General features: G+C 36.4%; 1 protein-coding gene across 1 annotated transcript; it reads left to right on the top strand.

The window, feature by feature from the left end:
- The first annotated feature begins 4,950 nt into the window (after window positions 1-4,950).
- LOC106883149 (protein N-lysine methyltransferase METTL21D) lies at window positions 4,951-23,311 on the top strand. The gene is made up of 4 exons (XM_014934053.3): window positions 4,951-7,919; window positions 16,969-17,149; window positions 21,815-21,934; window positions 22,588-23,311. Exons 1-4 carry the CDS (start codon window positions 7,648-7,650, stop codon window positions 22,696-22,698), a joined length of 684 nt encoding a protein of 227 aa, XP_014789539.1. The 5' UTR covers window positions 4,951-7,647; the 3' UTR covers window positions 22,699-23,311.
- The last annotated feature ends 332 nt before the right edge of the window (window positions 23,312-23,643 follow it).

Raw genomic sequence — 23,643 nt, forward strand, 5'->3', positions numbered from 1 at the left:
ACATGTACCAGACTCCTAGTTGTCATTTGAATTACGGTAGTGTAATTTTTTTTATTTTTAGGACAGGTGATCTTCATTTTGCACAAATGAAATTAAAAATCAATATCAGTTTTTATCTTGAAATGTTACTTAAATTTCTGTTGGCTTTGAGGTTATCAAGCAATATTATAAATTCAATTTTTCTAAACACGCGCAAGGCAAACACTGTTTACTAGATTCGTGCACGTTCGCAATCCCTTTCAAACTTTCCTAATGAAATTTACTCTTTAAAAAAAAAAAATACTCCTAAAATTTTCAATAAATATATAACTTAGCACAAGGCTAGAAATTTGTGGGTAGAGGATAAATATAAAAAGCCGTCAGTATAGTACAGGAAGCATAACATTTCGCTGCAAAACAAACTGTAGGAAAATGTGATTAGCACTTGCTGGGTACTTCACAATTCCATACATAGTTCATGGAAGGAAAAGGGTTAAATGATTTTCAGTGCCAGAAGGAAAAGAGAGACACAACTGGTAGAATGTTTAAGAGAAGATTTTATTTAGATGTTAACGTGTGTGTGTGTGTGTGTGCGACATATAAACATAATAGACAAGCCGTCATGTATACAAAGTGTATGTATAAAAACATAGATGTATGCGTGTGCGATAAGTACAGAGCATTGAAAGAGTCTATAATGAAGTTAGAAAAATGTTCAGACACTAGAATGATAAATAGCAGTTCGTAGTCAAAGGTACACAGTAGTTGAGGTGCTGTATCAAGAAGTTGAAGCTGCAATGCAGAGCCAGGGAGAAGCACATGTTGTGAGAAGTTGTGGCTTCAATGCTGCTGCCGGTTACTTGTTACAGAAGGTTGTCACAGGATGTATTTGCTGTTAACCATGGTGAAGTAATTCACAAACAGTGTTGAGATAGAACCTGTGTGAGTGTGCTGGTTGGTGTGTACATATAGAAGTTGGTGTCGTTATAAGATGATGGTAGCAATGAAGATGGAGGTCCTGAATACTGTTGGACGAAGTGTTGATGAGTCTCCATGTGGCTGCTGTTGTGTCGTCACTGGGACTAGCTGTGTGCTCTGTGGTCAGTGGATAGACCTCAGAAGGTCTGTAGCCGAAAGACCTCAGGACGGTGTGAAGCTAGCGTTTTATACGAAGCGGTTGGCGCAAACTGGGGTTTAGAAGAGACTGTCTCACATGACCTTATCTGAAGGCTGCAACTGGTTGGGTGGCATCTTGGCGTGCAATAGAGCAAGAGACAAATTGAGTCAATACCAACCAATTAGAGTAGTGGACACAACAGGGTCCAAAGGTGCGACCAAAGACTAGGTATTATCCACTATGTCCGTATTTATGTATATATAACAGAGAGAGAGAAGTTTTCTTCAGGCGTTCGCTACAAAACTATCAAGTCTTACTCATCCATTCTTTTGTGCTATACCTACTTTCTCATATATACAACATTGGTAAATTATTAGGTGCAAAACTGCATTAGCCCCAATTATTTAGCTTTTGTCTTGTGTAAATCACGATGTGTTTTTTGCCTCTTCTTTCTTTTTAAAACCAATTGTTAATAATATACGCTTACCACTTTTATATAGCTATAAAATTTTAAGTTAGCACAAGGCATGAGGCTGCGGAAAAAGTATCAACCTGTTTAGAAATAGGAGCTAAATTCCTAATTCAACTGCCGGAAGGCATCAAATAACAGAAAAACAACAGTAGGCTAGGAAACGGATAAAGAATTAAGACAACCTGAAAACATGGTATATGAGTATCTGAATGGAATATTCTTTAAAGGTATGCTTTTTTTAATGCTATTAGACCTGTTGAACTGCCTATGTTACTGCTGTTAATATTATCAATTAAAAATATTCACCGCAGATGATATTAACAATAGGAACATCTTACTTTGAGTGCAAATACTCAAATGTTTTTGCTCATATATATATTTTGCACCATGTGGACTGGCTTGGCACAAAACAAACCACAACATTGGCAGATCTATAACGTGACTCATACTGAATAAGGCTGAGGCCCTTGGGCCAGAATCCGAAACCATGGTATATGAGTATCTGAATGGCATATATATATTTGTATTAAATATATTTATATATATCTAACTAAATCAGGTTTGGTAAAGGAAAGGTGATCACACATCTACCTTGTCGCTGTTGTGATTACAGACAGACAGAAAGACAAAGAATTTTATATAGTCAGATTAAGCACATGTATTAAATGTTAATATGTAACTGTAAATACCTTGCAATGTTGCAAGTGCTATGATAATTATTAACTGGTAAATGTGTAAAATAAGATGATCTTAGTGTTATTACATTAGAATTAAAAGTGAAACAATATTATTTCACATTACCATATAGATGTTATTGTTTCACTTTTGACACATAATACAGAACCAGTCGAAGAGATTGCTCCAGGCCCACATTAGGTAAGAAGTTGAAAATTTTTTCGGCCCATGATATTCTATGGACCCTAAGTAACGTATATGTAAAATTTCAATGAAATCAGTTGGGTAGTTCTTGAGTTTTAGGACTTCGCACATACATACATACAGACAGACACACATTCTCGGTTTTATATTCTTTTATTTGCTTCAGTCATTTGACTGCAGCCATGCTGGAGCACCGCCTTTAGTCAAACAAATCAACCTCAGGACAATTCCCCCAAAATATTAGGTATTGAACCAGTATTTCCTTGGATGAAACCCTCCCTTCATGAAGCTAACACAACCTCTAATCAAATTTACATGAAAGACATCTTCATTCCTGGTATATTCATAAATAAGTCACTAACTGAAATAAGTGGATCTATTGTTGAGGAAAATACTATTTACTTGTTTTAGGGTTGTTCTGGGTAAAGTGTAAAAATAACCCTAACAGTTCAAAGAAATAAACATACTCAACTTCATTTATACCAAACAAAATGTAATATTTTGAAAAATTTTTGCATGGTTGCCATGAAAACAGCACGTTAATGGTAAAATTTGCAAATAAGTTGTGGCATTGATATCTCCATAACCCATGGTCAGATTTTACTCACATTTGTTTTAAATGAAAGATCTTAGGTAGGTATATGAAATGTCATTAAATTTATATATTGACTTAGGACAGGGGTTAGATTGATTGTAAAATCACTGACCTTGTCTGACAACTTCTTGTAAGAAAGTCCATGTAATGTAGAACGCACACGTATTTATACAGAGTAACCACTGGCAACTGCTCACTCTAATGATATTACTTCTCTAATAAATGGAGGGAGAAATGACCAGTGGGCAAAAGAGAAAAATAAAGAAAAATTAATTGGTTATTTCCCCTTGGCCATTATAGGAAAATATATGGGTTATATCTGCACCCCTTCTAGGAGCCCTAACCATACAATTATAGATTTTTATCAAACTGCAATGAGCCTAGTAACAAACTGAATGTTGGTTTAACATGTATGCAAAGTTTCATGAAGATTCATTAATGGGTGTAGACAGTAACTTGATACAAACAGACAACTAAACAGATTGCCGTTTATATATGCATAGATATGCATATGTGGAGGCGCAATGGCCCAGTGGTTAGGGCAGCGGACTCACGGTCATAGGATCGCGGTTTCGATTCCCAGACTGGGTGTTGTGAGTGTTTATTGAACGGAAACACCTAAAGCTCCATGAGGCTCTGGCAGGGTGGGGGGACCCTGCTGTACTCTGTCACCACAACTTTCTCTCACTCTTACTTCCTGTTTCTGTTGTGCCTGTAATTCAAAGGGTCAGCCTTGTCACACTGTGTCACGCTGAATATCCCCGAGAACTATGTTAAGGGTACACATGTCTGTGGAGTGCTCAACCACTTGCACGTTAATTTCATGAGCAGGCTGTTCCGTTGATCGGATCAACTGGAGCCCTCGACGTCGTAAGCGATGGAGTGCCAACAACAAGATATGCATATATGTTCTTCTATTCTTTTGTTTCAGTCATTTTGATTGTGACCATGCAGTAGCACTGCCTTAAAAGGTTTTTAAGCAATAAACTCCAGGATTTATTCTTTATAAGACTAGTACTTATGTTATTGGTTTATTTTGCCAAATTGCTAAGTTATGGGGACATAAACACACCAACATCAGTTGTCAAGCGATGTTGAGGGGACAGACACAAGCACAAAGACACACATAAATATATACATATATATATGATGGACTTCTTTCAGTTTTCGTCTACAAAATCCACTCACAAGGGTTTGGTCAGCCTGAAACTATAGTAGAAGACACTTGCCCAAGGTGCCATGCAGTGGGACTGAACCTGGAACCATGTGGCTGGGGAGCAAGCTTCTTACCACACATACATACATACCACATATGTGTGTGTGTGTGTGGGGGGGATCTGAGAGATATAGGATTCAATTCACTGTAATCACCTACTGGCAAATTTTTTCTGTCTGCTAGCAATATTTACTTCATTGTCTGTAATACATGTATCCATGCATATATACATACATACATGAATGTATTTATGCATATATATATAATGAGTGTTAGACTGCAGCCATGCTGGAGTATAGTATATGGTTGAAAAAAAGCAAAATCCAAAACATCTTACACAAAACTACAAATTACAGAGAATAAACATTGGCAATATATATTGTAATTATTGATCGCTTTATCAAATCCACATGTAATCATTTCATGTATACGGTTAATTTTGATCCATCTATGTGTATTCAGAAAGCTTCAGTATTATCTGTGAAATACAAATGACAGGTTCTATAAAATGACAAAATCCATAAAATGACAGAAATGATTTACTGTAGGAAGACTAAAATAATCTGTCCAACCAAAACTAGCCAAATTATTTTAGCAATGAAGATGGTTGATCTAGTAACAATGTTATCAATAATTGCAGTTTCTGAGGTTATTGAAGTACAATTGGGTGCATGTTGAAGTCATTCTTTTTTTTTTATTGGAGTTATCATAAAATCAAAAATTGTTTAATGATCTTATCAAAATGAATTTTGCTTTGGAAATAATGCTTTCATCAGTTTTCATCTAATGATTAGGATCACATCCTGTCTTGTAACATTTTGTGGAATAAATGTCCATGACAGTATTGATATCATTGAACTACTGCTTCAGTACCTATACCATTCCATAGCATAAAACAGGTCATTAGGACTTCACACAAACTCTAATACTATTTGAAGTATGACATTGTCCTTTTAGATTTTTCAAGAAATATGTTGTGCTGAAAAATATACAGAAACTGTCTTTTTACACTCTAAGCATCATCAAGGTATTTTTGAGATTCTTCTTGCAATGAGATTCTTGTAAGCTGTGAATGTGTGTATGTGTGCTATAACCACACACATACATACACTCACAGCTTACCGTTAGTATAAATGTGGTTTGCTTGTAAAAACTGAACATCAGTGTTCCATGCAAAAAGATTCAATATTTCTATCAATAGAGTTTTTCAGTTGAATTGTTACAAAATAAATAAGACAGTGAACAATAGATATGGGCTTTGAAAAATTTCTGCAAAAATAACTTCAGAAAAACTTTTTTGTTGAAAAACTCTGATTCTGAGTTTCTAACACTCAAAACATAAAAACTTGTATAAACATATATTTTTAAAAAAGCATAAGCTGTTAGAGATGGAGTGTGCATAAACCATACCTCCACCAGGTGCTACATGAACAAAAACAGAGATATGAGAAAAATATTTGATTGGTGCCGGTGGCACGTAAAAGCACCCACTACACTCTCGGAGTGGTTGGCGTTAGGAAGGGCATCCAGCTGTAGAAACTCTGTCACATCAGATTGGAGCCTGGTGTAGCCATCTGGTTTCACTAGTCCTCAGTCAAATCGTCCAACCCATGCTAGCATGGAAAGCGGACGTTAAACGACGATGATGATGATGATGTGAAATTGGAAAGACAACTGCCCAAGATCTTGAAGACCAGTAGACTGAGTTCTTCAATGAAATCCCATAAGACAGAGATGTACAAGGCTACCTGAAGATGTGCGAGATGATCTTTTGGGAACTTTTCAACAATGAACAAGCACTGGAGTAAAAATGATTGCGGCTTCTTTCTCACATGGTACAGAATTCCTAAATCTAAGATTGTCGTTCCTGATTCATGTCAAATACATTTGTCTATAATTCTGTTTGCCCACCTAACATTTCTATTTATTGTCAATGACACTCATCTACAAGTCTTAGTTTTATTCAATAGTATTTAGGAAATCACCAATGAATATTTTTGTGACAATCATAAGATTACATCTCACCATTTGTATTAAATACATGTAAGACTCATGGTTTTAGATTACAGTATTTTCTGGTTTGGAATTATTAAGGGCAAATAAGCCTTGTCAATGATCACATTCACTAGACTCATTTTGAAAAAATATGAATGATATAAAAACAAAAGAAGTTTTGTATATATCTTTGAGATAATTCAACAATGGAGTGGAGTGAACACGTGCTGGCAATATGCCATGCTTGAAAAGACCCATCAAGCCAAATGAAATCATAGTCGTGGTAGATACTGGTGTCACGCAACTGGCACCCGTGCCAGTGGCATGTAAAAGCACTCATTACTCCCATGGAGTGATTGGCATTAGGAAGGGCATCCAGCTGTAGAAACTATGCCAAATCAAACTGGAGTCTGGTGCAGCCCCTCAGCTTACCAGCCCTGATCAAACTGTCCAACCCATGTCAGCATGGACAACAGACGTTAAATGATGATGGTGATGATGATGAATACTGAAAGCACAAGTTCCATTGGGCAATTGCCTAGTGGCATCCAAGAGATTGGAAAAGGCCACCTGATCATGCCCCCATGTTAAACGATTTTGGCCAAAATGGGAAAGATGGATGCAATCAAGAAAGAATTGGAAGTGCATTGGGACCTGTGGCATTGGTCAGTACAGGTTAAGATCAATTAATGTACACTAATTTGTCTCCCTGCTATGAACTTTGTTTCATGAGAGCTCTTCTTAAATACATATTCTAAAAATGGCATTTTGCAAAAATACATTTTTGGGATTGTAGATGACATAATATTGATGTTTCTAAAAATTTGCAAAAAGTGAAAAATGCTGAAATTATGGAAATTGGTTGTTACAAAGTTGTGACAGGAGAGAGATAGAAAAACATTCCCCCCCCCCAAATTTTATTAACATAATTGTATTCTACAGACTCAAAAACTTTTTCTGTAAATGATATTTAAAAAATGCGTACATCAGAAAGTTATGAGGAAACGGTCGGCACCAATTGAGTTATGCTGTTATTTTAACTGAAAACATTGAAAAAATAAAATGCTAAGAAATCCCAGAAAAACATTTCAGTAGAATTCAAAATGCTATTGCTTCGAAGCCAAGCCATTACGCCTGTTGGTATGAATTGCAAAATCCCAGAGAATGGTTATATAGCTCATCCCAATGGGAGAGGGTGTTCACACCAGTTCTTAACGGTTTCTTTCCCATAGTGCTTGCAAATTTTCCAGTGGGTATATTGCCTATTATTTTTCTTGGGCCATAAGCAATAAAGCCCTGATTTCTCGCTTTTATTACAAAATCTGATGGTAAACATTAAGATTGTAGTTTGGTGAATGGTTGAGGCTGGGCTGTACATGTGAATCACGTGGTACATGCTAGTTAGTGACGACGTCAAGTTGAAAGCAATGGCGGTGCAAATGGATAAACTGTTCCCTCGTGAATTTATCAGGAATGATGGTATCACGCTAACAATTTATCAAGCTGCTGTTGGTGATGTCGGTTGTGTCATCTGGGATGCAGCCATAGTTTTAGCTAAATATCTGGAGTCAATTGATTTCGACAAAGGAAAGCATTTAAAAAGGAAAAAAATTTTAGAGCTGGGTGCAGGTACTGGTTGTCTCGGTATTGTCGCTGCAACGTTTGGGTTCGTAGAGTCTGTTTTGATAATCTTTCTAAATGTTGTACGTAACTCAATTCTAGATTGTGCTATTTTACAAGCTAGTTCCTCGACGGAAGCTATTGTTATGCATTCTATTACCTCTAGATTGTCTTCACTATAAGAAAATTAGAAAGTATTTTTTGTTTTTTGTTTTGGTTTTAAAATTTGTTGTTTACATAAGAATGAATTATAAATCTCAACAGATTTTTGCTTTCATTAATTTAATTTTTTTATAAAACGTAACATTTTGTATTTTCATTGCCGAACGGTTTTTTTTTTGTATATATATATATTTTTAAGATCGTATACCTATTTTTTTCGCAGGAAGTGTTCATCTAAGTTCTAAGCCACTTTTTCATAAAGAATTTGCCCAAGGCCACAAATTAGGTGGTGGGGTGATTGATTAAATCAAGTCCAGTTCTTAATTTTATCGATCCCATAAGGATGGAAAGCGGAGTTGACTTCGGCAAGATTTGAACTCTCATTTTCCGATCTACTGTCCTTTTATCAGCAGAACATTACTTCCGGCATACCCCACCGACTTTGTTTCCTCATAACTTTTAGAAACATGGGTATCTTTTAATGAAATTTTTTACAAATACCTTTCAGGTGGTTTAGATTACGACGATATCGAAATTTGTTGTGGAAAAAAAAAAAAAAAAAGAAATTGGTGGGTGCTCACACATCACAATTGTTTTCAAAATTACTAGTTTCATTTTGTATATATATATATATATATATATATATGCGATTATGCAATTAAAAAAAATCCCCACCCCACCCGTAAATCCAAAAATTTCCACTCTTTTTTGTAAAATATTTTGTTTAATCATGGTCTTCAAATACGGACAGTTAGAATTTGCAATTTGTTTCTGTTTATAATTTCAAAATAATTTTTGAAATCCAAACTCAGAAAGTTAAATTCTTGCATGCACGCGCCTATTATCGCTTCTGGATCGAAGTACATCATGTAAACGGTCATAACTTTTTTTAGTTTTTGGTATTTTCGAAAAAGGTTTTGTAAATTTGTATTCTGTACACTGGACATCGTACGATGAGGCAAAAGAAATTCTTTTCGGTTACCCATCTCCCTAAATCTTTATGGATGCTCAAATTAGACTAAACCCGTATCGATAACACAGGTATTGGAGAGCCTGAGGTCATTGCTGGGGTTATTTATCAACAGTGATTTAAAAAAAAAAAAAAGGATGTGAAAGATAATTTATTTTAATAGTTTACTTTTCTGTTAGTAAATATGTTTTTTTCTTACACACACACACACACACACAGGTGCAGGGTAGGGGGCTCAAATTTGAATTACAAAATGTTTTTTTTCTTTGTTTAAATCCCAGCAATGGACCACCCTTGGGCCAAACAAAATCTGTGTGTTACTTCTTTCTGCATCATCATTCCATCAAATGTGTTTTGAAAACATCATGGTCTTCAAATACGGACAGTTAGAATCTGCAGTTGTTTCTGTTTATAATTTCAAAATAATTTTTGGAATCCAAACTCAGAAAGTTAAATTCTTGCATGCACGCGCCTATTATCGTAGTGACAAATAAACGAGATGGTACCAGGTAGACGGTGAATGTGCTAGAAACAACAGCAAAATTTCCCTTAAATCACACACCTTTTCGATTAAAAATTATTTTGAAATCATAAACAGAAACAAATTGCAGGTTCGAACCGTCCGTATTTTAAAACCATGACTAAAAAAAAAAAACCCAAAAAGAGTGGAAATTTTAGAATTTATGAAGTGGGGGGAGGGTAAAATTTAAAATCAAATTTGTATAATCGTATGAATTCCAATGTATAGAACACAAATTCACAAAAAAATTGAGTTAATGTTTACATCTTGACCCGAAAATGAAAATCAAAAAATAATAGTGGAATGGGTGTAAAACAATGTGTGGGAAACGAATATGAAAAAAAAAATGCGCTCAAAGCAACGGGAGGGTGGGGAGAGGACTTCGGAAAATTCACAAGATCCGAGTTTTTCCCCCGTAATTTTTAGGAAAATAGGGTTTTTTCAATGAAATTTTATAGAAATACCTTTCAAACGGGATACATTACGATTATAAAGAAATTTGTCGGGAAAATCTTTTCCAAGGAGAAGACTTCGGAATATTCACAAAATCCGAGTTTTTCCCTAACTTTTAGGAAAATGAGGTTTTTTCTCAATTAAATTTTATATAAATACCTTTGAAACGGCATACATTACGACTATAAAGTAATTTGTGGGGAAAATCTTGAGGTGGGAGAGAACATTCGGAAAATTCCCAAGATCCGAATTTTTCCTCGTTATATTCCGAAATCACATAGAACTTTCTACGGATACCCTAGCATAGTACTACTACACTGCGTAGTGTTTATTTCCACCCACTATATATATATATATATATACAGTTATGAGGGAAAAACGTGGATCTTGTGAATTTTACAAAGTCCTCTCCCCACCCCCTTGGAAAAGATTTTCCCCACAAATTTCTTTATAATCGTAATGTATGTCGTTTGAAAGGTTATTTCTATAAAATTTCATTGAAAAAACCCCATGTTGGCATGGGTTGAATGGTTTGACGAAAGCTGAGAGCTGCACCAAGTTCTATTCTCATTTGGCTTGCTTTCTACAGCTGGTAGCTTAGTTTGTATGGCTGGTCACTACAATTGTGAAATAAAGTTTAGTCAGCTCCAATTTATCGATTCTGGAAAGATGAAATGCTGAGTGGACTTTGAGATTTTGAATAACTAAATGCTGCCCTTTTGCTATATTACATAAAGAGAATATAAACGATTTGTTAAACTCCTTAATGTTATTAATATTATCAATACTAGAAGGATGAAAAGCAAATTCAACTATGGCAGGATTTGAACTCAGAGTAAATGGATATAAATAAATGCCTCAGATTCAGCAGTGCTGCTGTCATTCACTTTCATAATGGTTGTTTCTAACATGAGCATAAGGCCAGAAATTTGGGGAAAAGGGCTAATTGATTAAATTGACTCCAGTACTTGACTAGTTCTCTGTTTTATCATCCCTTGAATGATAAAAGACAAAATTGACCCTGGCAAGATTTGAACTCAGAATGTAAAGAGCTGTAACTAAATACTGCAAGGCATTTTCCCCTGATGCTAACAATTCTACCATTTCATTTTATCAGCTCTGAGGAACAATGAAGGACAAAACCATCTTAGATAGGATTTGAACTTAGAATGTAAAAAATGTAATACTATATCCATAGTATCAAGTTGGATAGTAAAATATTTACTGTCTTTGAAGAAATTGCTTGTTCTCTTACATTTTCTACTAAGGTGCAAATTTTTTTTTTCACAACTGCTGCAGACAAATGCAATGAACTCGCAGTTTCTGTCATTTTTATAACTTCAGTTTTGATCAAAATATACAACTCTTTGCTGCTTAAAAGAATTTCCTCTCAGATTGATTCCATCATAAAATGGAGCTAAAAGGTCTTCCACAAGAGCAGATTAACACTGCCACAGATCTTTGCCCTTAAAAGACTTATTGAAGAACTCAGAATATTCTGAGTAAAGTATCAGTTGTATTTGTGGATTTTTCCAAGGCATTTGATTGTGTCAACAGAAAGCCATGTTACATATCCTGTTGAAACTATGGTATCCCAAATAGAGATTGTTAAAGCCATCACTTTCATGTATGAAAATCATCAAACTTTATACTGAGCACAGACAAGTTCAAAGAAAGAGTTTTCAACAGCAGTAAATATTCTTCAGGGAAATGCCCAAACTCTTTTTCTTTTTGGGCTACATCCTTAGGTAAAGTCTTTACCCCATCCAAGACAACAGCATCACCTCAAGCAAGAAACAATCAAGACATTAGCAGTGTGCATCAGTCTGACCCTTACTATAGTGATGATCTTATCCTTACAGCTCATCAACTGTGTGATGTGCAAGATCTGTTAATGTGTTGCAACCAAAGTTAGTCAGTTTCTCAATGCAAAAAAGACTGAATGCATGACTGTTATTGAAAGTAAGTGTCAGTTTGCTCAACAATGGCACACTGCAAAGAAATAAATGACTTCAAGTACCTTGGGTCCTGCATTGTTGACAGTAAAAACCTGTAATAAGCTTTAAAATATCTGGCAATGAACTTTCGAAGTCAATAAGGCTTGTCTTCTTCAAGGCATGTGTTGAGAAAATTGTTCTCTATGGAGCTGTAAACTGAACTATTAAGGAGGAACTTTAACATCACGAACATGATACATACACCATGCTGCTTAAAATATCTCATGGCATGAGCACAGGGGAAATTTATGGACAACAGGTCATATTGGATGTTATATTTTAGAAACTTTTGCGCCCTAATAAAGGATGAAGACCACCCAACTACATTAATATAATTGATAGTTTAGACATATGAAACTGAAGATCTATTAAAGTAAATGGGAGACAGAGGTTCCTGGCACAGCACTGTGAGAAGCATCATGATTGCAGCTACTTGAAGAAGAATTATTTAAATCTAAATATTGATAATTACGCAGGTTTTTAAAGTTCTGAACAAAATGCATTGAGGTATTTCTTCTGACTCTTTACGTTCTGAGTTCAAATCTTGGTGTGAGGCAAACTTCACCTTTTATCACCCCAGGTTGATAAAATAAAGTACCAATGAGGTACTGAAGTGGAAGGTATCAATTAAATCCCTCCTTTGACCAGTTTTCTTTTTCTTTTCTTTTTTTCTGCACTATGCACTTAAAACAATGAGAGAAGCCTTTTTGGTAAAAAAAAAAAAGATTGAAGATATTTGCAAATGAAAAACTGATTTAAGGAGATTTAGCTGGTTTTCTAGTACATCCCACGACCACTTGGTACCTTTCTCAGAATTTCATGTTGACCTAGATTAAAAAACAAACAAAATGTGAAAACTAATTCCGTGCTTTAGCATTAAAAACATAAATTAAAGGCATTAAAAACATCTGTAACTTACAGCAAATTCATTAGTAGGAGAGAGAGAAATAAAAAACCCAAAACAAATCAGCACTATTTGTGAACATGTAAACACTTCCACAAATTATTTGTATTCAGAAAGGAAGCAAAAAATTCATCACAGGCTACCTCAAAAACGAGTGGTAATGACCTCATCTTTGCAACGCAACTGGAGATTTTAATGGGCATTTTGGGCAGCAATCCGGTATCTTCACTGGTGTACACAGGGTCCATGGTATTGGTTCCTGAAACGACGAGGGAACTAGGCTACTGGAGTTCTGTGGTGCATGTAACCTTTTAATCTGCAACACTAATTTCAAGAAACCAGACAGCCATCTGATAACCTATCAATCAGGCGACTCTGCTAGCCAGATTGATTTCCTCAGCAGACAGCGGGATGCAGAGTTGCTCTTAAATACAAAAACCCTCCCAGGTGAAGAATGTACCCCTCAGCATAGGCTAGTCATTAGTGACTTTAGGCTCAAGGCCAGAAGGCTACCAAGAAGCAGACCAATCCAAAAAAGGAGGATTTGGAAGCTAAAGCACTCTTCAGATAGTCAGAGATTTAGGAAGAAATTTGATGAGAGGGAGGAGGAGCTACAGACATCAAACATAGAAGGTAGCTGGAAATTCCTATGGGACAGCTTGCTGAGTGCCACAGACCAAGTCTGTGGATGGTGCAAAGTCCCTTCCAGACCTAGAGTTACGTAGTGGTGGAATAGTATGGTAGACAAAGCCATTAGAGCAAAGAAACAGGTCTGGAAAGCCTGGAAGGGTGGGGGTAGCAGGTAACTGTACCAGGTAGCCAAAAGGGAGGCTGGGTGGCAGGTATATATAGCCAAAGGCGAAGCAGAAAAGAAGTTTGCCAATGTCCAGCAACATGAGGACCAAAGAACTGAGGTATTTCGGATTGCAAGACAGTGTGTGAGAGAAAATTGTGATGTTACAGGAGAGAAATGTGTTCGCATGGATGATGGTGCACTTGCTTTTAATGATTCAGAAAAGAAAGAGGATTGGAGAAGCCATTATGAAAGACTGCTGAACGTGGAGAATGAATGGGAGGAGGAGTGCCTGCGAAATGTTGACCCAGTAGAGGAACCAGCTATCCAAATAGACAGCTCCCTTATAGATAAAGCAATTAAGGGTATGAAACCAGGAAAAGCCCCCGGCCCATCAGGAATCACTGCTGAGATGCTTAAAACATCTGGTGGTGTAGGCTAAGGCCTAGTCACCTGCATTGTAAACCAGGCAGTTCATGATGGAGTCAGACCCAATGACTGGCGTAGCAGCACCATAGTCAACTGCTACAAGGGTAAAGGTGATGCTCTAGTTAGAAATAACTACAGGGGTATCAAAACTGCTGGATCAGGTGATGAAGGTCATGGAGAGGGTCATAGCCCATCTCATTAGGGAGAGGGTCTGTTTAGATGAGATGCAGTTCAGTTTTGTGCCAAGTAGAAGTACCACTGATGCCATATTCCTGGTTTGACAACTGCAGGAGAAATACCTAGCTAAAGATAAACCCCTATACTTAGCTTTTGTGGACTTGGAGAAAGCCTTTGACTGGGTCCCCCGATCCCTTATCTGGTGGGCCATAAGGAAACTGGAGATTGATGAATGGTTAATAAGGGCTTTACAACCCCTATACAGAGAGGCCGTTAGTAAAGTTAGGATTGGCAATGAGTATAGTAAGTAGAAAGGCGAACACATCACACGCTCCCTCGGGTAGGTGGCCCTGCTCGATGTGTAGAAAAGGTGTAGGTAGAAACTCCATAAGATGTACCCAGTGTAAGCTATGAACACATAAGAGGTGCAGCAACATCAAAGGAAGATTAACCTAGAAGATAGCACAGGGGCAGGCACCAACCAATCGTGGCCATTGCCAGCCTCCTCTGGCCCCTGTGCTGGTAGCACGTAAAAAGCACCCACTACACTCAGAGAATAGTTGGCATAAGGAAGGGCATCCAGCTGTAGAAACCATGCCAGATCAGACTGGAGCCTGGTGCAGCCTCCTAGCTTCCCAGACCCCGGTCAAACCGGCCAACCCATGCTAGCATGGAAAACGGATGTTAAATGATGATGATGATTGTCTCCAAAATAATATTCATTGAACATGTTGCCTTGGGTTCAGTTCCACTGTGTGGCATGTTGGGCAGTTTTCTTTCTTCTTTCATTATATCTCTGTGCCAACCAAAGCCTTGTGTATTATATAATTGCCATTACTGTATTTATATATAAAATAACACATACAACTCATTTATTATTGTCATATTATAAACAAACAGAAGTTCATTTACGAAATTGATCTTTTTTCTACTTCAATTATTACATGTTCTTTTTCTTATAAAATACACACATCTATATATATAATAACACTTTGAATGTAGCTCCCGAGAAAGAGTAAAAGTAATTACCCATCAATGACAGGTATTACTGCTATCATCATCATCATCATCATCGTTTAACGTCCGCTTTCCATGCTAGCATGGGTTGGACGATTTGACTGAGGACTGGTGAAACCGGATGGCAACACCAGGCTCCAGTCTGATTTGGCAGAGTTTCTACAGCTGGATGACCTTCCTAACGCCAACCACTCAGAGAGTGTAGTGGGTGCTTTTACGTGTCACCTGCACGAAAACGGCCACGCTCGAAATGGTGTCTTTTATGTGCCACCCTCACAAGCCAGTCCAGGGGCACTGGCAACGATCTCGCTCGAAAATCCTACAGGAGCCAGTCAGGCGGTACTGGCAACGGCCACGCTCAAAATGGTGCATCTCATGTGCCACCCGCACAAGAACCAGTCCAGGGGCACTGGCAACGATCTTACTTGGCTTGCCGGGTCTTCTCACGCACAGCACATTTCCAAAGGTCTCGGTCAGTAGTCATCGCCTCAGTAGCCATCGCTATATATACAATAAAAGTATGCAGAAAACATATCAGCACATAAAAATAAAAATACCTCTTAAATTCATGATTTAATAAACATGACTTGAAAAAGTATCTCTTATGTCATATACATTACTTCTCAAATTTTTAATTTTATCCCATCTGAGGTAATTTATCCCTGTTACCTGATCCTTGCTATAGAAGAACTCTAAAATTGTAGGAATTTAATTGTCAGTTGTGGATTTATTTTTTTTCAATGGCAACTGCTATAGTGAATCTAAGTCAATATATTGAAGATATTGTCCTTGAATGTCTCACAATGAAATGCTACCACTATAATTTATCTAAGATACATCAAAACAGGGGAGACTCTGTGGTCCTTTGACCTACTAGAAATATCAGTCAAGTCTCTCTTAAATTATGCCCCATCATCTTAAAAATGTTATCTAAAAATGCATTGGATAATGTATTAGATACGTGATGTCTAAAAACAATGAAGAACGACAGAAGGCTCTTAATTATATATCTTCTCAATCAAGGGAGACTGGGAGATAAACAATAACAACAATGTCAGATACATCATTTGTGTAACTTAATAAACTGGAGCTGACAAGTTAGGCATAATGGATAACACTTCTCATTTCTTATGTGAATGGTCAGTGAACTTGTATAATTGTTAGTTTTGGGCAGAATGCCTTGCAGTATTTTTTATGGCTCTTAATGAATTAAAGGTCAACTTTGCTTGCATCCTTTTATGGTCAATAAAATAAAGTACCAGTCTGAGGCTAGTCTGATTGACTAAACCCTCAAAATTACTGGCCTCATGTTTAATTAGAAACCATTTGCTGTACGATTGACATTCACTCTTCACTTTAGATTAATAAAAGTGAAGTTGAAGGACTCCTTTGTGTCATATAAGGACATGCATCTTTGCAGTAGAAATAAAGTTTATTATTTTCCATTTAATATGCCACAAACACTCAACCAAGTTATTTCTTGTTTCAAAGTTCTAAGAAGAAAGAAGCAAGGTTTCCTAAATATTCATTTGAATAGTAGATTAACAGTGTGAAATGTAGAATTACAAGTAACAATATAGGATTGTTTTAAACTTGACTGTTTTTCAAATTCACTATTTATCAATGACCTATCATTGGCTATTTGATCTCCAAGATATATTTTCTTTAAACAGGGCTCATGTATATATCACAGACTTGGACAGTTATGTGCCACTAATGCAAGAAAACATTAATGTAAATAAGGAACATACCACTGGTGAAATTGAAGCCAAAACTCTTAACTGGGAGAGCTCTAATTTCTTGTGTCCAGGATTAGATTATATCCTTGTCTCTGACTGTATATACTATTCTCAAGTAAGTACTGTTTAGTAATTATTCTTCTTTCTAAATTGTTTATTCATTTTTGTAGAAGATTTTATAATGAAAGTTTCTGCTATATGTTCTGTTTAGCAAAACAGATATGTTTCTGCAGTTTGTAGAGGTCATTTTGGCTATTGAAAATATATTACATATTTATGATTTGTTCATAAATATAAAATGTAAATTAGATTCTATTTACTTGAGAAACTGTTTCACTGATCTCCCTTTGCTTGTTTGCAATAATAGTGTACATGTAGAGGGAAACAACTACATTTTATGAGTTGGGGAAGCAACTTATTTTGAAATGAAACTTAACCTTTGAAACAGGTATATGACTATTGGCAACTCCACCAAAATCCATGAAAAATCAAATTTATTTAAAAGAGATCAGATCATGGATATCTACAAAATGCTTTAGTACAACTTGAAGAAAGGCATCGACTTTACTGCATACTATTCACTTAGAAGCAAGGAACACATCAGCACACAGATTTTTCACTTCAGCTCACTATACAAGACTCAAACTGGAACTTTTCACTTTAAATCTAGGTGCTAGATTTTATGATCTTTAATAGCCATCTGTTGATTGGTCAACAATACATGGCCCATCGCTAAAGGAGTGCACTTGACGGCATTGCTTCCTCCGTATTCAATGGTGCACCCTCACATTTATTTGGAAACTCCACTTTAGCATTATTAGAAATTAGTGGCCACCCAGAATATTAAAAGTTCATAAAATGGAATGTGAATTTTTTTTATTTACTCTTTGCTCAGATCACTAGTATATTCAGGCTATCACTAGTTTACTCAGATTCTACTGTTTCACTTTTTGATTTTGCTTAAATTATTTCAATACATTCTATAAATAAAATGTAAGTAATATTTTACAATTTTAGTCCTTAACTTAGATTTAAAAAAATTAAAATAAAGGCAACAACTTAACATTTTAGGGGGAAAAGAGCAATGCTCTTTGAAAGGAAGCTTAATCTTTGAGACAAGTATATGACGACTGGCAGGATCAACCAGGTATCATTGTCATTATCACATCTTCAGTGATCTTCAGCTGATTTCATATTATATCTTTCATGGCATTGATGTATGGGAGCAGTTTAAAGAAGGTTCAAGTACAATTTGTGATGGTGGCCTCTTTTTTATGAAGGTCTCAGATTAAAGTCACTTAATATGATAATAGTTAAAGAAAGAGGAGTAGTGCAACCATCATTGATTTAGAAGATCACAGAATCTTTTAGTTTATGCTATTTGTAAGTTTTTTGTTTTTTGTTTAATTGCCTTTTTTTGTGGCATTTATAAAGGTACTGCTGTGCCAGGGATTAGTACAGTGATGAGTTTCGTGTACAAGCTGGAGTTCTTAGTCCATTCTTATTCATCATAGTTCTCCAGGTCATAACAGGAATTCAAAACTGGATATCCATGGGAACTGCTATATGCTGATGATCTTGCTCTTATTGCAGAATCTGAAGCAGAATTGGAGAAGATGTTCTGGATTTGGAAGCAAAACCTGAAATCAAAGGGCCTTAAAGTTAACTTAGCAAAGACTAAAGTTGCTGTTAGCAAGAAAGCAAATAAGACTCTCTTTCCATCAGGTAAATGGCCCTGTCACTATGTAGGAGAGGAGTAGGATGTAATTCTATTTGTTGCACTAAGTGTAAGCTATGGATGCTTAAAAGATGCAGTGGAATTGCAGGTAGGTTAACAGATAAGGTTGCTTTTATGTGTGGCAGATGTGCAGGAACAGTAAGCACTAAGAGCATGAGAGACTTAGACTCTCTCAAATGCCCAGGAGGTTCTCTTGAGGTAGTAGATAGTTTCTGCTATTTAAATGACCAAATTAGTAATGCTGGTGGATGCTCTGAAAGAATATGATGGAGGAAGTTCAGAGAGTTAACTCCTCTGTTGGCAACAAAAGAACTCTCTCTCAGAGTGAAAGGTAGATTATATGATGCTTGTGTGAGAATGGCTATATTACATGGTAGTGAGACACGGGCTCTGACTGGAGAGGAATGAAGATAGTATGATCTGTTGGATTTTCAACATCAGTGTGCATGACCAACAAAGCACAGCTGTGTTGAGAGAAAAGTTACACACAAGGGGGATTAAATGTGGCATATAGGAGAGGAGAATGTGTTGGTTTAGACATGTGATGCATGTGAGTAAAGACAGCTGTATACAGAAGTGTCTGTCACTGAAAGTGGATGGTACCTGTGGAAGAGGGAGACCCAGGAAGACATGGGATGAGGTGATGAGGACTATTCTTAGGAAGTTCGGACTCACAGAGGAAATGACTATAGACCAAGATGTTTGCTGATATGCGGTTCTAGAGAAGACCTGCCCATGGCAGTAAAACTTAGAGTTAGAAGCGTTGTGTCCCACTCACATGTATCAACAAACTTTTCACACACCCTACCCCAAGAGATCTACATCTCTTCTAAACTGCATCTTTCTCTTCCTCACATTTCCTATTCATAAACTATGATTGTCTTCCAATCCCCTTTCCTGCCCTCACTGCCCTGCTCACTGTATCGCTGCTTTCTCCCACCACCACCACCACCCCAATTTTGTACTCAGGTTTTCACCAGTCACTGCAATCCTACTTGCACCTTCTTGGCAATACCTGACTGCATATATTACAACCGTCATACCTCTCTCTTCCTTACTCTACCATCACATCTGTGCTCTGATCCTAGTTAGTTGTGAGTATACCTTGTACTTCATCTCTCTTCTGTTCTCTGTTACACTTTTGCTGTTTCCTATTCTTATTTTTTTATTGCCCACAAGGGGCTAAACAGAGGAGACAAACAAGGACAGACAAAGGGATTAAGTCGATTACATAGACCCCAATACGTAACTGGTACTTATTTAATCAACCCTGAAAAGATGAAAGGCTAAGTTGACCTTGGCGGAATTTGAACTCAGAATGTAGTGGCAGACAAAATATGACTAAGCATTTTGCCTGGCATTCTAACGTTTCTGCCAGTTTGCCGCTGTTTCCTATTCTATTTCTCTCTTTGCCTTGCTCTTCCCTCTGGCTGAGTAGCCATGTATCTCCCCTACAACAGCACACATATTTCTGCCCTCATTCTTGATCATTCTTTCACTTCTCTTGTTTTCCCTCTGACTAAGTAACCAAGTATCTCCTTTACATCAGCACACCTATTTCTGTCCTTTTTCTTGTACTTCTCTCTCTCTCTCTTCCTCTCCCTCTCTTTTCTTTCTATCTTTCATTGGGTAACCATGTACCTCCTTTATAGTAAGACGTCTCTTTATTTCTCTGTCACACTCTAACCTTTTATCATTTTATACCTGATCACCTCCTCCAATGCCCCCTCCATTATAGCAAGACACCTGTTTCTGTCTCTCTTTCACACTTTAACCTTTCATCTTCTGGCACAAGTTCCCCTCCTCAAATTCCACTCCTCCTCTCATAATTCCTTATCTTGCAAATTACTTGGTGACCCTGTTAGTGCTGGTGCCATGTAAAAAGCACCCAGTCCACACTGTAAAGTGGAAGGGCATCCAGCTGTAAAAATCGTTCCAAAGCTAACCTTAACTCTGCTAGTGCCACGTAAAAAGCACTGAGTCCACTCTGCAGTGTGGTTGGTGTTAGGAAGGGCATTTAGCCGTAAAAACCATGCCAAAACAGACACAGTAGCTTAGGGTAGTTGTCTACCTGGCTGGGTCCTTTCAACTGTCCTATCCATGCATGCATGGAAGATGGACATGAAATGATGATGATGATATGCACATTATCGTTGGTTAAGCAGTTAATGTCCTCCTTATGCAAATGAATGCCTTCATCATTTCAATGATTATTTCAGAAGAATATAATTTCAGTCAGTTAACTATCAATTGATACACAAGATTAGTTCCAATATCATTACTTATCCAGAGTAATTGGTATCTAAGATCAGTTTGGTCAACGTATGTATCCTCTTCTTGTATATAATCAATCAACTCACTTATATTCTGATATCTCTCTTTTACTTGTTTCAGTCATTTGACTGTGGCCATGCTGGAGCACCGACTTTAGTCGAGCAAATCGACCCCAGAACTTATTCTTTGGATGCCTAGTACTTATTCTATCAGTCCCTTTTGCTGAACCGCTAAGTTACGGGGACCTAAACACACCACCATCGGTTGTCAAGCGATGTTGGGGGGACACAGACGCACAAACATATACACTTACATACACACACACACACACACACACACACACACACACACACACATATATATATGTATATATGTATACGATGGGCTTCTTTCAGTTTCCGTCTACCAAATCCACTCACAAGGCTTTGGTCGGCCCGAGGCTATAGTAGAAGACACTTGCCCAAGGTACCATGCAGTGGGAATGAACCCGGAACCATGCTAGTTTTTTTTATTAACTTTCCCTATCATTCTTGTATTATTGTTAGCTAATCCAGCTCGATGGAAAGAATGTTATTAATGCAGCAGTATAGCCATTAGATCATAGCAGATGTGAGATTAATATTGTTAAATTAAAGCAAATATATAGATTTATTGTTAAAAAAGTAAAAAGAAAATTGTATTTAAACAGTTAGAATTTCAGAAGTATTTACACCATCACAACTTTTCCTTTTTTACTGACTTCCTTATGTTATCCGTGTTTAATTCCAGTCTGTAAAACCTCTTGTTAATACCATTACTCGCTTGAGTGAGCCGAAAACTGTTGTGTTGTGTAGTTATGAAGAAAGAACAACAGGAAAATATCCAGAACTTCAACGTGACTTCTTTAAGGTGAGTTAGTTATTATAAGGAAATTTGTTTTCTAAAAATTCATGTTAAATCATCCTGCTGTGTACTGAGTATGTATATTCAATGTTTGCTATTATACTGTCCAATCTTATATGAAGTGTGCTTCATACTTTTATGAAGGTAATGGCTTAATAGTAAAGGTATTAGGCTCACAGTCCTGAAATTTTGGGTTTGATTCCCAGATCAAGTGGCACATTGCCTCCTTGAGCAAGGCACTTCATTTCACAGTGTTCCAGTGTCTACTCAGTTGCCAATGAGTAGTAGTCCAGTGTTGGTGCAACCTCCTATCCTGCTAATTGTCATACTTTGGATGTGTTGCTGGGTCCAGCATGAAAAGGCTCAGTGGGTATCTTATGTCTCATTGTGAATGACAGATGTTTTGTTTTTATAAGAACTTTTGACAGTTCATCCTGTAAAATTTGATCTAATAATATTCAGCATGTAATAATAATCTCCATATTATGTATACATATGAGACTGAAATATGTTGAGTTCTTTGGTAATGAAGCAGTATAACAATACTAAGTTGAGACAGACAAAAATGTAGATCCCTGACAATAATTTATTTGGTGTTTAACATTACAAAGGTTTTGAAGAAAAGAAAAATTCTTTCATTTCTGATTTTTGTTTTTCAGTTGATGGAAGCAAACTTTAATGTTGAAGAAATTCCCAGAAGCCATCAAGATGATTGCTATCACAGCTCTGATATTCATATAATGAGATTCATAAAGAAAGCTAAATACTAAACATGTAAATTTCACTCTTTCGGTATTCAACTACACAAATACAAGTATTGCTGATGCGTTGTGAATATCTCATTGTTACACCACTTTGTGTATCTGGACCAGATCATATAAATGCCTTCCATGAAGGTGGATGTAAATTGCTGTTCTTTAACAATGCACTCTATTTTAAAATTTCATTTGTTATTGGTACCATTAATTGTCACCAGCACCTTCCATGTCATTACACTTCACATTTTAAGAAACTTGAAAACTCAAATAATATTAACTTGAAATTCAAAAAGAGTTAAAAAAGATATTTGCATTTTTCTTTTTTCTAATTAGCAGAGAGTTCTGAAGAGAAGAATTTTGAATCATCTAGTGCATTTACCAATAAAGAATAATATAATTAAGATAAATAGCAAACACTGCCAAAGTTACTCAATGGGAGTACATAATAGCTATAACAAGATTTGAATTTCTAGTTTTCTGATAATTGATTGAGTGACAGACATAAGGCAAGTTATAACTAAAACTTTATGGCAAAATAACTGAGTTAATTATTGGCAGACACATCTTTTTAATATATTGATTTTTATGAATTAAAAATCATTTGTTTTATGGCAGTGCCATGCCAGGTGTATATTTCTTAAATTTTGTGATACATATGCATACATACATACATATATATATATATATATATATATATACCGGAGTAAGCACATAAATGTGCAACAAGGTGAAAAAAAGAGTACTCAAATACCAGAGGTAGAGTAATATGCTTTATTTAAAAGCAGCAGAAATATAACAAAAAACTGTTACTTGGAGTTTCACGTTCCAAAACTGTCCGATGAATGGGAACGTGAAACTCTGAGTAACAGTTTTTTGTTATATTTCTGCTGTTTTTAAATAAAGTATATATATATATATATATATATATATATATATTGAAAAATGTTTCTATTCTTT

This window comes from Octopus bimaculoides, chromosome 4, assembly GCF_046866305.1.
Source record: "Octopus bimaculoides isolate indiv1 chromosome 4, ASM4686630v1, whole genome shotgun sequence".
NCBI classification, from domain to species: domain Eukaryota; kingdom Metazoa; phylum Mollusca; class Cephalopoda; order Octopoda; family Octopodidae; genus Octopus; species Octopus bimaculoides.